This window comes from Contarinia nasturtii, unplaced genomic scaffold (assembly GCF_009176525.2).
Source record: "Contarinia nasturtii isolate CC-2019 unplaced genomic scaffold, AAFC_CNas_1.1 Cnas_scaffold_1037, whole genome shotgun sequence".
NCBI lineage: Eukaryota > Metazoa > Arthropoda > Insecta > Diptera > Cecidomyiidae > Contarinia > Contarinia nasturtii.
In genome coordinates this window covers 5,928,015-5,940,527 of record NW_022198383.1, presented here as the reverse complement: position 1 = coordinate 5,940,527, position 12,513 = coordinate 5,928,015, and the positions used below count along the sequence as shown (strand labels likewise).

At 34.2% G+C, this 12,513-nt stretch overlaps 1 protein-coding gene across 3 annotated transcripts in view; it reads right to left on the bottom strand.

Annotated features, from left to right (window-relative positions):
* The window catches only part of LOC116344083 (otoferlin), a 33,166-nt gene that overhangs the window by 14,035 nt on the left and 6,618 nt on the right, over positions 1–12,513 (bottom strand). For all 3 annotated transcript variants that reach the window (XM_031772475.1, XM_031772474.1, XM_031772476.1), the window contains exons 2-10: positions 8,565–9,473; positions 6,022–6,080; positions 5,279–5,453; positions 2,290–2,357; positions 1,801–1,996; positions 1,523–1,644; positions 719–855; positions 349–498; positions 101–284 (exon numbers count right to left, since the gene is read on the bottom strand). In XM_031772475.1, coding sequence (XP_031628335.1) covers positions 101–284; positions 349–498; positions 719–855; positions 1,523–1,644; positions 1,801–1,996; positions 2,290–2,357; positions 5,279–5,453; positions 6,022–6,080; positions 8,565–8,643 — 1,170 coding nt within the window. In that variant the 5' untranslated portion in view covers positions 8,644–9,473. The remainder of the gene's footprint in view (positions 1–100; positions 285–348; positions 499–718; positions 856–1,522; positions 1,645–1,800; positions 1,997–2,289; positions 2,358–5,278; positions 5,454–6,021; positions 6,081–8,564; positions 9,474–12,513) is intronic.

Here is a 12,513-nt window from a genome sequence, read left to right as displayed (position 1 = left end):
CATGGTAAAAAGGGTGTAGACATAAATGTACAGATGAATTACACAAAGACGAACGCTGAGCTGTCAACATGTCAATGTAAATAGATACGAAAACACTCACTTCGTTATAATATGGACAATTGGTGGATTCTTTCACACTGGTGTATTTTTTCTGATCACCAATCTGAATGCATACAACAGGATCCATGTTGAGGCCAGGCAATTGTCGTGCTTCGATGATGGTGACGCAAACTTGAAAGTCTTGCGCTTTTAAATGTTGTTCAAATCGTGTTACTGGTCGCACACTGCAAATGGGAAATTTGATAAATAGATGGATGTCACATACAATGACATACAGGATGTCAGTACCGTTTACTCTTGCTTTCCACAGTGAACTCTTCCTCGTCTTCGCCATCACTTGAATCGTACGAAGGTGTTAGCGAAATATTATCGCTACGATCATTTTGCGAATCGTGAGCCGAGGTAAAACCACCGACATCCACATCGCTAATCAGTGACCTGTTAAAATTAGATTACAAACACAATTAATCTTCGTAATAAATTCAACTTAAATAAACTACTGGCTCACGGCTTTTGAGTCGAAAGTCATTTCTACTTCAATGTCTTTCAGCATTGCATTGAAAGTAATGTTCTAAAGTCAAAGCGCTTTAAATGAATTATTCTTTCGTTAAGAAGTAAAGCAAAATGCTTACATTTACTTGAAGTATGAAGTTCATACCTGTTTTCGTCTTCCGTACTGCTGTCACGTCGACTTGATTGCTGTTTGCTTTTCCCCAATTTCATAAATTGCCGCACCGTTCGCAAAGTCATCTTCTTTTCGCTTACTTGGTGCACCTTACTACTACCCGGATTTTCCTTTATCACAAACAAACGAACAAATCTCAAATTAAATGTTGCGAGATACGATTGCTGACTCAATCGTTTTCATGATTGAAATGTTCATCAATTCCAACGAAAATAGGTTTCACATTCGAAAGAAGAAGAAAAAAAGCAACAATTTCAATCAAAATTTTTGCAACAAATTTTTCTTTTCCATCCCGTATGCAAATATCTAAATTAGAACATGTTGCCTTCAATCATTCGTGCACATCAACTTGGAAATTCGTTTAGTAAAATCTCATAAATGGTACTACATAAATACATTCATCGTTATTGACGTTTTTATATGAAAACTACTGTGCCATTTTGAAAGTTGTGACGCAGAATCTACTTTACATCTTTGATGCAGAGTTTCACATTTTGAAATGATATACATTGGTTTTTTATATCGGTTGCCATTGGCATGACAAGAAAGGAATTGAACTAACACATTCGAATTTGATCAGAAGCAATTTCGTTTTCAAAAGAAAAAAAAAATAGAAAAAATAATAGCAAAGGAAATCGATGCCTTAAGGCGACAACTGCTATTCACTTCTTTTTATTAAATTTTCGAATGAAGAAACAAAAGCATCACATGATGATTATTGCCATAACATGGAAATTGGTATTGTGTATACATTTCATGTTTTAGAATTTCACTTACTATTGATTTTGCGTCGCGCTCCGAGTCGCTGATTTCAGTGGAACGTTGTTGAGACGATGACATTACACGTTTCAATAGATCTCGCTTTCGGCTTCGACGCGGCATTTGTCGACAATCCTTGTCTATATTTGAAAAAATATTGGCAGAGAAAACAACATAATTGCACATCAATTGGTTCGTTTGACAAAAGAATCGAATCTTGAATTCGGTAAATATTTTCTACTGTGAGGCACGCACGATGTCAAGGATAGAAAAACAAAATTGAGACGAGCGCTTACCACGAACCAAATTCTTTTCCAAATTGGCAATATTCTGTTCGATATCAAGCAGTTTTTGTTGATCGTCATCGATGCTGTCTGATTGGTCGATGACATAATGATGTTGACGTTGAATCGGATCTATCAAATGTCTTGGTTCAAAGTTTCCCGCTTCGTCGTCCGGTGACTTATACGTTATTTCGAACAATACAATGACCTATGGAGAGAATAAAATTTTCGAAAATTTTCTTCAAAATGGCGAACCAAAAAAGAAAAAATATATGGAAAACGGTAAAAAACGGCGAAAAACGTTAAAAGAAACACTGAACGTGTAAAAACAGTAATAAACATTGTAATTAACAAAATACCGGATACAACTAAAATGGAGAACGAATAAATTAAGAGATAAATTTCAGTAGTAATGGCGTGCATTAACGTAAATCAGAATGCATCGAGCCAAGTAACTTGTTCAGGATGATTAATTTGATTGCATTAAATGAATTCACTCACATCAATTGGTTTGTTGTAATGATCGGTGAGTCGGTCTTCAATCCGTAAGCGTTGAACGATAATGAGATCTATACGGGCGAGTGCAGCAAAAAAAACGAAACAAAATTAATCGAATAAATATCATGAATTAATTACCCTGAACATGCAACAAATGAACGGAATTTGCATATAAAAACACCCAGTTGTTGACCCTATTCTATCGCTTATGCTCTTCATTAGGCGATTTAACGCTTTCGATTTTGAATACAAATGAACACACTAGTCAAAATGCAATGGATACAATGTAATCCATCGTTCACTTTGATGAAGCACAATGAAATACACTTTGTGTTCGAAAAAGAGAATGAAAAAGAAACACGCAATTATTAATTGACAGTGGCGAGAGAGAAGAGATAACGAGCAAACTCTGTCCGGAAAAAAAAGTAAAACATGAAAACTCAATGTTTTTATGTTTGTTTCAGGTGAACACGTAAATAAAAAACCATCTCCGTCAACAAAATGAAAAATACGTGGCAAACATTTTCCGTTCGTCATATGAGCACAAACCGCACACTTTTGTTTGTATGCTACAAAATTCAAAAGTTGTTCAGTCTGACAAGTGTAGCAGCAGCAGCATTTCCACTCAAACAATGGAAATATTATTTAGCATGTGTGCCCACGTATGCATTTCACTATGTTGAAATCAGCGAGTAAATAAAGAAATAAAAACGGAGCAAAACACGGAGGTAAAACCTAAATCCATCATTGAGATTTACTCCAGTGTGTGCTTTTTTTATTATTATATGTTTGAATGACTTTATATTCCATCGAGAGAGAAAAAAAACTATATAATTCAGTTTACTTTGTGGCGGTTGGTGCTTGAATTTGATATACTGAATACTGAGAAAAGAATATTCTCTGGAAACTGAACGCGAAAAGTACTAAACAAAAAATTCCTTTCAGACTCAATTTAATGAATTTTTGAGTTATGTTTGTATCTATTCAGAGAAACACACAGTAAACAACATTATTCGAATGGAACGTGAAAATATTGTGTGTGTGGCAAATACAATAAACTTTCATTGGTAGTTCGTGAAAAAAGCTTTGCAAATATTTGGTTGACTTGGCAGAAAGAGAGAAAAACAACAAACTAGCGAAACAATATGCGAATGTGGTGAGAACTGATGTCGAAAATCTCATGGGAAACAACCGCCACTCATGTTGTGTGAAAAACAAAAACAGATGCTCTCACTTTTATTGGTTTTAATGCGAACACTAAGCGAATTGCACACAAATGGAACAGCCGTGTGCTAATTTCACACACACTCTTTGGAGCTGAGCAAGCAGTTTACCTCCGATGAATACCATTTGCTCATGTACTTGATTGCAATCATTTGAATTGGTTAAAATTCCATTAACTATTCCGGTGTTTTTGTTTCTTCGCAATAGTTTTGTATTGTATTCGTGTTCAATGATATTCGTCTTTTATGACTTTCAAACAAAGAATCGGATGGATAAAAAGGCAACAAATTGGCCAATTGCGTCAAACATAAATTACCATTTAACAACAAGCATTTAATCGTCATGAAGCTCGACAATAAATTGAACGTTAATGAAAACATTACGCTAACAGTGCACCATGAACGACAAATGCAAAGTTTTTTACAATAGGAGAGAGAACGACGTGGAGGTTGAGCCTAGCTAAAAAAAAAACAAAGGAGAACAAAATGATGACAATGTCAAAACCAATTCTCTATCCAAGCTTTCAACTTGCGTTGGTGATGTCAAACGACGAGAGGCGCACGCTGTGTGAAATATACACGTTAACCGTGGTTCTTCTGACATCACTATTGACCCAGTGACCATGGACTTTGCTGGAAAGATAAAAATTGGGTCGTAGTAGTGTACACCGTCGCCGTACCACCAACATTTACTCCTCACAATTCGTAGATTTAAATTTATGATTTACGTCTGCTGCATAACAATTATGAATGGGTTTTGTTTTTTAGTGTATGAATATTTTACCCCGGAAGCATGTGCAATATTGCATTCATAGGTATGGATGTTCTCTGTCACTCTGCGGGAAGAAATGCAATTTGAAATAGAAATCGGCAAACACCAAACGATTTCAATTTTGAATATCAAATCAGTTTTTTCCCATTCAAAGACATGGTTCGAGCATTCAATTTCAGAATCATTTGAATCGATTCAACTTCTTGACATAAAGCAAAAAGTGAAACGATGTTTTTACGACAGATAGCAAATAGAATGTGAAATGCGTAGATTTTTATTTTCATTTATTTTTTTTTGTTATCTTTTCGATGAAAATTTTTCGTTTTGCATGCATATTAAATTTCTAAAAAGAAAAGAATCCCAGCGAATATTTGAATTTTGACAAAGTTTTGCCGCAAGACATATTTCTCAAGTTTTTATTCGCCATCGTTGTTGATATCGCCGAGTCAGTATCATTTTTGTGGAATTTTTATGACAATTGAATATGTTGTGACGAAAAAAATGGGATTGTTTCAAAGAATCAATATTGTGCTCAACGTAGCAAAAATCGGACCTGTTTTGCACAAAAATTTTGGTCTAATGTCCATTCCACCTTTCCATAAATGGGAGACATTCAAAAGCGAGCATTGCTCGATTGACCGACCTGAGTTCATTGCCAAATTACGCATGTACTGCCTCAAAGTGCTATTGCATAATAAATGAAGAGACAACGTTCCACGGCCAAAACGTGCTCGAAACGACGTCATCTTTCTGAAAACATAGGCCTCTTGATACTTTCAATTTGTCGGTGGTGCTACTTTACAAAGGACTTTACACCAAAAACATGTTGCTTTGGTCACCATTTCTTGTGCACAAAATCAATTTGGTTCTTGTGAATGAAGGGCGCTTTTTTACAACGACTTTTGTTTGAAAAATGGATTTTTCTGCCTTATTCCAATCTACTCGCGAGTAAAGAAATTGTTTTTTTTTATATTTTACTTATCAAATAAGTACAAACCTTGCATTAACATAGCAAATTTTCCCACTATTTTGCTATTTGAGGCGATGGTGCCGCGTGATGTTGATGTCGTTGCCAATCCAGTTTTCAAGAGGATTTTCGTTGTTTGTGTTCGCAGCTCAACAGTAACACTTTCGTCGGATGTGGCTGGTCGTGCTAGCGGCCATATAAACGACTGTATAGTTTTTAAATAAACGAAACATAAACACAAAGAATTCAATTCGCATGCGACAAAAAGCGCTTTTTTTAATATTAAACGAAAAAAATATACTCGCCGATGGGCCAACAAAAGCAATAACGTTGTGAAATTAATATGGCCAGAAGCAATACGGCGGGTGTGTGTGTGTGCCTTTTGTTCATGTCGCGCAACTCATAAACATTATGTATTTGTAAATGAAAGGCGTGCAACACGCAATTTAATTAATTATGTTGGCGAGACATTTAAAGGTTTGCATACTCTACCACAACAAATGAGCTTTTAACAACTCTAGCTATGACATGTTGTCCCATTTTCAATCATTTTGATATTTAAAATAAAAAAGCATTTATGAAATGAAAACATATTTTGTTACGAATGAAAATCGGGAATGAAAAATGTGTGCATGGATTTTGACACGATTAAATATAAATTCATTTGAAAAAAATGCAAATTGCCGGAGAGTATTATGCGAATTAACGCTTTGACGCAATATTTCAAATGGACTGCTTTGCATACAAAATTGGAACAAATCTAGTAGCATTACCTGGTTGACTTCGAGAATATTTGTTTTTGATGCTAGTTCATTGGTGGTGTGAGCCATTCCTGTGAAAAGAAAACAAAATCGAATTTACTTGGCGAGAAAAAAAGATGTAAACATGATGTGTCTAAAGTGAATTTAATCCATTTTATTTCAGATACGGCTGTCACTCAATCTCTAGAGAAAAGCGGATTATTTTTTTTTATTTCTTTAAGGGAATTTGTTTTTTTTTTCATATAAAAATGTATTCCTTCAAAAGGAATGACTTTAAAGATGTAAACATTTGGATATAAAAAACTCGAAATAAAATAGATTTTGATGCTGTTTTTTCTCTCTCTCTTAACATTTATGGCTGTTAAATTGTATATAAGTGAAAATCATACATTTGCCGAAGAAAAGGGCCAAAAATATTCAAATGGAGAAAAGCGGAAAAAGTACGCATAAGGACGGCCATGCTTGGCTTAAACGCGATTCATAGCGTTTTTTTATTTCAACTGGTATTTTTATGCGAATTTCATTTTACTTTAACTCCGTCAGAACATCGTGTATTACATGCTGTTGTTACATGGAAAATGTTTTTTGTTGTCTTAACCATCATTTTTTCCGCTTTACCAAAGAGTAGACCGTAGTAAATGTGGTCATATTTAAAAGAGGAACTACAGAATACATTTTCCATTCCCGAAAATTCATAGTGAAGCATTAAATGAATGGGGTAGAATAAAAACTACTTCTCAAAAAATTGGTATTTTAAAACGAAACCTAAAAAAAATTTCAATAAAAAGTGAATCAATTTTTTTTTGTCCAATTGAAGTGAATCAAGAAAATTTTGTTCAATAAAAGTGAACCAAAAAAAAAATTTCACTCGGTTTTTTCAGTGTAAAATACACTAAAATGAAATTTTTTTTTAGGTTCACTTTTATCGAACAAATTTTTTTTGGTTCACTTCAATTGGACAAAAAAAAATTGATTCACTTTTCATTGAAAGTTTTTTTTAGGTTTCGTGTTTAAACATTTTTCGAGAAGTAGTTTTTATTCTACCCCATTCAAATGTCAAAAATTTATAGTGAAAGAACAGTGCATAATCTATGAAGCCATAATATTTTCAACATTGTTCGCCTTTATAATCGACTCTATTTTCTCTCATTCATATAATGGACGCAACTTTTTAATATTCAGAACGCTTCTCATCCGACAATCTCTTGGCCTCAAAAGTCGCTTTATCTTTCCATCGTCAACATTCTGTCCCTCCACATATATCCAATGCTATAGTTTTCATATGAGAATGGTAGAGTGAAAATTGCTTTTAAAAATGCACGTCGACTAATTATACGTTGACTACGTGTAAAGCCGCTCAGCGTGTTTATTAGCATTAATAGCAATAGAAGCATTATCAACACGTTGCTTATTTTGCCCGTGTCGACAAATGATACAGCTAAGATGGTACAACACAGATCAAATGTAAAGAGCAAGATTTTTCAACAAATGACTTTCAACGTGAAGCTACGGCGTCGGCAACATTTCCTCTCGTGAAATTAATTTCGAAACTTTTACGAAAATGCCGAGAATTTCATCGGTCTTCATGTATATTTAAAGAGTAATTTTCCTCGAGAGTAAATGATTCATTCGTCTAAATTAATGTAGACAATGATCGAATCGAATGAAAGTCAAAATGATTGAATTAATCTCGAGTGGACACTTTCAACCGTTGTAAACATTTCCTGTCACTCGATTACTTTGATGAATATTGACATAAAATGCAATAGATATCAAGTAGGCTATTCAATGAATTCAGAAGTCACAAACAGCATAACAAATGATTCAACGACATCATCAGCAGCAGCAGAGGCGACAGAAGTAGAAATGTGCTGAATTGTGTAATGGTGATTGCATTGCAATTATGTAAATGGATTCGAACGTCAACAAGTGATGGAAAATGACAAAATAGAATATCCAATTATAAGTGGGACGCGTCTTGCATGCCAAATGCAAAAAGTGTAATTTTCGAGTATGGATGCAGTTGACAAAATGGCCATCAGTAGTGTCTGGTAATATTTCTTCGCGAAAAACATCAATCAAGTGAATAAATAGCGCAAAGCTCGTTTCGACACGCACCAATTTCCCGCATCGCTCATGGCTACGAAAATAACGTTTCATCTCGTTTTTTTGTATTGTCATTTTGTCTGAAATATTTCTATGATGTCCCCTTTTTTAAGCGAAAAGAACAATAACAACAACAAAACACGTCTCCAAAACAATTTTGTTCGGTTGAGGTCACACAAGTGCACTCAATGTCTATATTCTACAATTCCCTTCGCTCACTCACACCATTACAGCCATTGAAATATTTATATATTTTTGTCGATTGTTTTGGAATCGAAGATTCGCTCATACTCTCGTTGAATCAGTAATAAATGACACAATATGTGGCCTTATTTATTATTTAGTTTGGCTACAGGCATTTCCATCGACTGGGAATTGTCATCGATGTGAAACGCATTCCCGAAACCATGTATGTAAATATAAAATGTTAGAAATGTGCATACACTTACCACGAAATTCAACTCGTCCGATTAGGTTCGCCTTTGGTTTTGGCAAACGAAACTCCAGAATTTTCACCGTCAACGACATTTTAATGGTTTATTGTGTGGTTACACCACAGCTATATATTGTACGTGATATTTTTTTACTTCTACAAAGTACGAAATTAAAATTTTCGATGGATATTTTCTGCACCTCAGCTGGATGAAGTTTTTTTACACTGTATGTAATAGGGTGGCGATCCTACATCAGTAAACCAATTCTGTAGTATGTTTGCGTTTAGCATTTTTGATCCTTGGCTCGTTTGTTCTTCTAACGTTCTTCTTTTTTGAATTGTTTGTTTTTTGTACTGTTGTATCTCCACTGTTGTTACTGTTACTAACGTTACATTTTAAACTTGTGTATGTATGTCATTTACAAACACAAGGTCAAATGTGACTTATTCATGTCATTATATTTCTCAATGTATGTTGTAAACTATGATTGGGATCCGTACGCTTGTTCACCTGTGAATTTTCTCGAGCTTGACTGTATTTTGATTAAAGTAATTCTGAACAAATTTGAGTTTATTAACATGAAACACTTCTATATATCTCATTCCATCACTCATCATACGATTCACTGTACGTTTATTTCACTTTGTGTTCACATTTATATCAAATTTATTTTCGTCTTATTTGCCACTGCCAAAACATCATTTTGATCTTTGGATAGAAATATCATGACTGTTGGATTCTCTATTCGCGTAGATACGAAAACCAAGACCAAACATAAACATTCGAAATATACATGTAGTACTTGTTATCTCATTTTGCTCGTCTTGTTGTAGCTGGTGCGGCTACCGTAAATTTTACAAGTGGGGCGGTAACTTGATACACATCCTTCATTTCTAAGTTATCAAACGTCGTTAATTGGAGTTCCTGAAATGGACAAACAGAGGCTGAAATGAATGATATGCAGCTTTTCTCGTTTTCCTTTCTCTCTTTCTCAATATTTTGAATTTTTCCGAGAAAGAAAAAAAATACATTGTGCTCGAATTGTTCAACCATAAAGTCTAATGAAAATACTCCAAATTTTCAACATTTTCAATTGTTCCTTCATAGTGCCTTTGGCTTTAGATTTTTTTTCTTCGTTTCTTTCGACCTACGAAAACATAACTTGCTTGTTTCCCACAAAATTTATTATTTTCATGAAATAGTCTCCGGTTTTCCGATTTGCGTCAACAAATACGTTGGAATTTTTCACCAAAAACATAAAATAATTCCTAACGGAGACGTTTTTTTGATGATAGAATCGAACATTTTTATTGTTTTATTTCAATTTAAAGAGACGACCCATAATGAGTTTTATTGCATTCTAATACTGAAATTCCAATATTATTGAAAATGGGATTCAAATAACAACCTTATCTGTTTTCATGTCGATGGGCTCATGTCTTTGATTCGAAACGTGTGAAATGATGTAAAAAAACCAATTTTAAGCCTGAATGTGTGTAATTTAATAATAACAACGGGGTCCTTGTTGCACAGAAGAAGAGCTGAAGAGGACTTAAATCCACTTATTTGCGATTCATGCTTACAAGTGCTCCTAAAATTAAGTTATCTCAAATGTGAGTTGAGTTGCTTTTTTGTTTGAGAGCAACATGGAAAATCTGCCGTACTCGGAAGGCTCATATAGTTTGTTTGCACTCTTCTGGGTTCGAAAAATTTTGAAAGTGAATTTTTTCGCATGGAAAAAGGTTACGGTGAAAAATTTGTGATAAAAGCTGAACATTGAACTGTGCACATACTCAATGAGATACCAGGCCTGTTCAATTTGTGTTGCTTTTGCCAACGTCACCTGTTATCCATCAGTCATTCTTTCAGTTGTCAGTTGGCCGTTGAGCGTAAGAAAACTAGAGGAGGGAATGAAAATTGTATCGAAAGAATGGAAGAAATCGTGTGTTAACATAAATTTTCATTCGCCTGGATGTAAATTTGTTGTGAAAAATATTTGTTTTTGTAAAAATCTTTTCATAAAGCAAACCAACGACACTTTTATTATTCAGCGGAAACGGATTGAATCATTTGTATGTTTGACATTTCGTTTTGCCGTCTATAATCTGCTATAAAATTGGCACTGTGGTTTCCTTTAGCAACAATGTGTTCATTGAACATTATAGCTTTATGTTCACGGAAAAATATCGGAAAATTCGATTCACGAGTCGACGTTGAGCACGTTCTTTTTTTGATGTTCCACATATGTTGATACATGCATAAATGTTCATCAGAATAATTGTTTGTATGAATAAAAGCGATGTGTGTTGTGCATCCATTGAAATGGAATGTACAAATTGGTCATATAAAATGGAAGCTTTGATAAAAATAATGTAACGCAATATAGGTGAGTTCAACTCACTGAGTTGTATTGTGCGTGTGTAAACCGAGTCCACAGTCAATGCACAGAATTCTCAATGACATATGTGATGTTATCATATAAATTGCGTGGATCAAACTCAAACAAAATACACAGAATTCCAATGTGTGTATGTGTGCGTGTGAGCATTATGTCATAAAAATCATTTTCCGTCGCTTTTTCCAGCTCTTCATTTGCTCAGGTGATTTTCAAACAATTCGAGGAATTTCGACAAAATATGTAAAGCTTAAAATTCACGGATCAGTTTCTGCCGAGATTTTCAAATTGAATATTAATGTTAATCGATATAATATTGATTTTTTTTTTTACGGTATCAACAATTTTCATCTTATGTCAGCCAAAATATGACTCCTTTGGTATCGCACTGAATGAAATATCGAGACATAACAAAAGTGAACGTGATGCCATAATCTGGATTATGTTTCTGTCGCTTTGTACGAAATTCCGCACCAAATTAGATGAATTTAATGTCAACGCACGCACATTTGCTACCACTACCATGAAATTAATAGCAACATTTTAATTTTCCATTGTTCTATTTCTGTTTCTTGCTTTTTATTTTTCTTTCCGTATTTATTCAATGTGTACGTACATTTTTATTTGCCATAAATGTGACCTATATGATTTGGTCTTGAGCTCGTCTTGATTATCATGAACAATACCTTCACGCTACTCAAATTCCAGAGGGATATTCAAATTAGGGTGGTGACAACCACTGTGTACAGAAAACCTACGCACTGTGGAAAAAATAATGAAGAAGAAGGAAGAATGAATGAGTTTCTCGGCTGATTTTTGTAATACAACAAATAAACTATTCATAAAAAACTTTATGTTAACATACTGCAATTGCAGTATTATTTGGAGAAAAATAAGAGCTACTTTTTCTCCGCAACGATTCAATTCTTTTATTGAATAATCAACGTGCATTATGAATCGACTGGCTCCTAGTCAAAATATTCTCACATGGGATTAATTTGTTATTAAAAGAAATTATTAAAATAACAAGTTTCAATATATAAACAACATTTTAGTTCGCTATGGAGTTCAAACAACCTCGAGTGCACCGAGAAAATAGTTAGAATGCTCTCAAGAGCAACTGGTATTGCTTATTATGAGAAATAATATGAGTAAATGAATCATTAGCGTACCGAAATTATGCTCAAAGTGTCACACAGCTAGCGCCACGACGGAATTCAACGTAATCTATACTAAGTTGCCGCCAACTAGTGAAAAGACTTTTGCTCAGTTACAAACAACTGACTAGAACTCCATAGTTGCCCGTAGTGGCGCTAGCTGTGCTATAGTTTTGCATTTTATACAGTCTCTTATGGAACATAATTGCAGTGTGATCATTAGTAATTCACGAAGTGAGGTTTTGGATGATTGAAAGTATGAGTTGATACAACTTAATTATAAAAAACCATATACGGTAAACTTGATCATCATTGTATGAATAAATCAATATCTATAGCTTGGCCACTCACATCAAACAAAGTAATGGTATCGATTTTCGGCCAATCATATCATTTTATTTACACAGTTTAA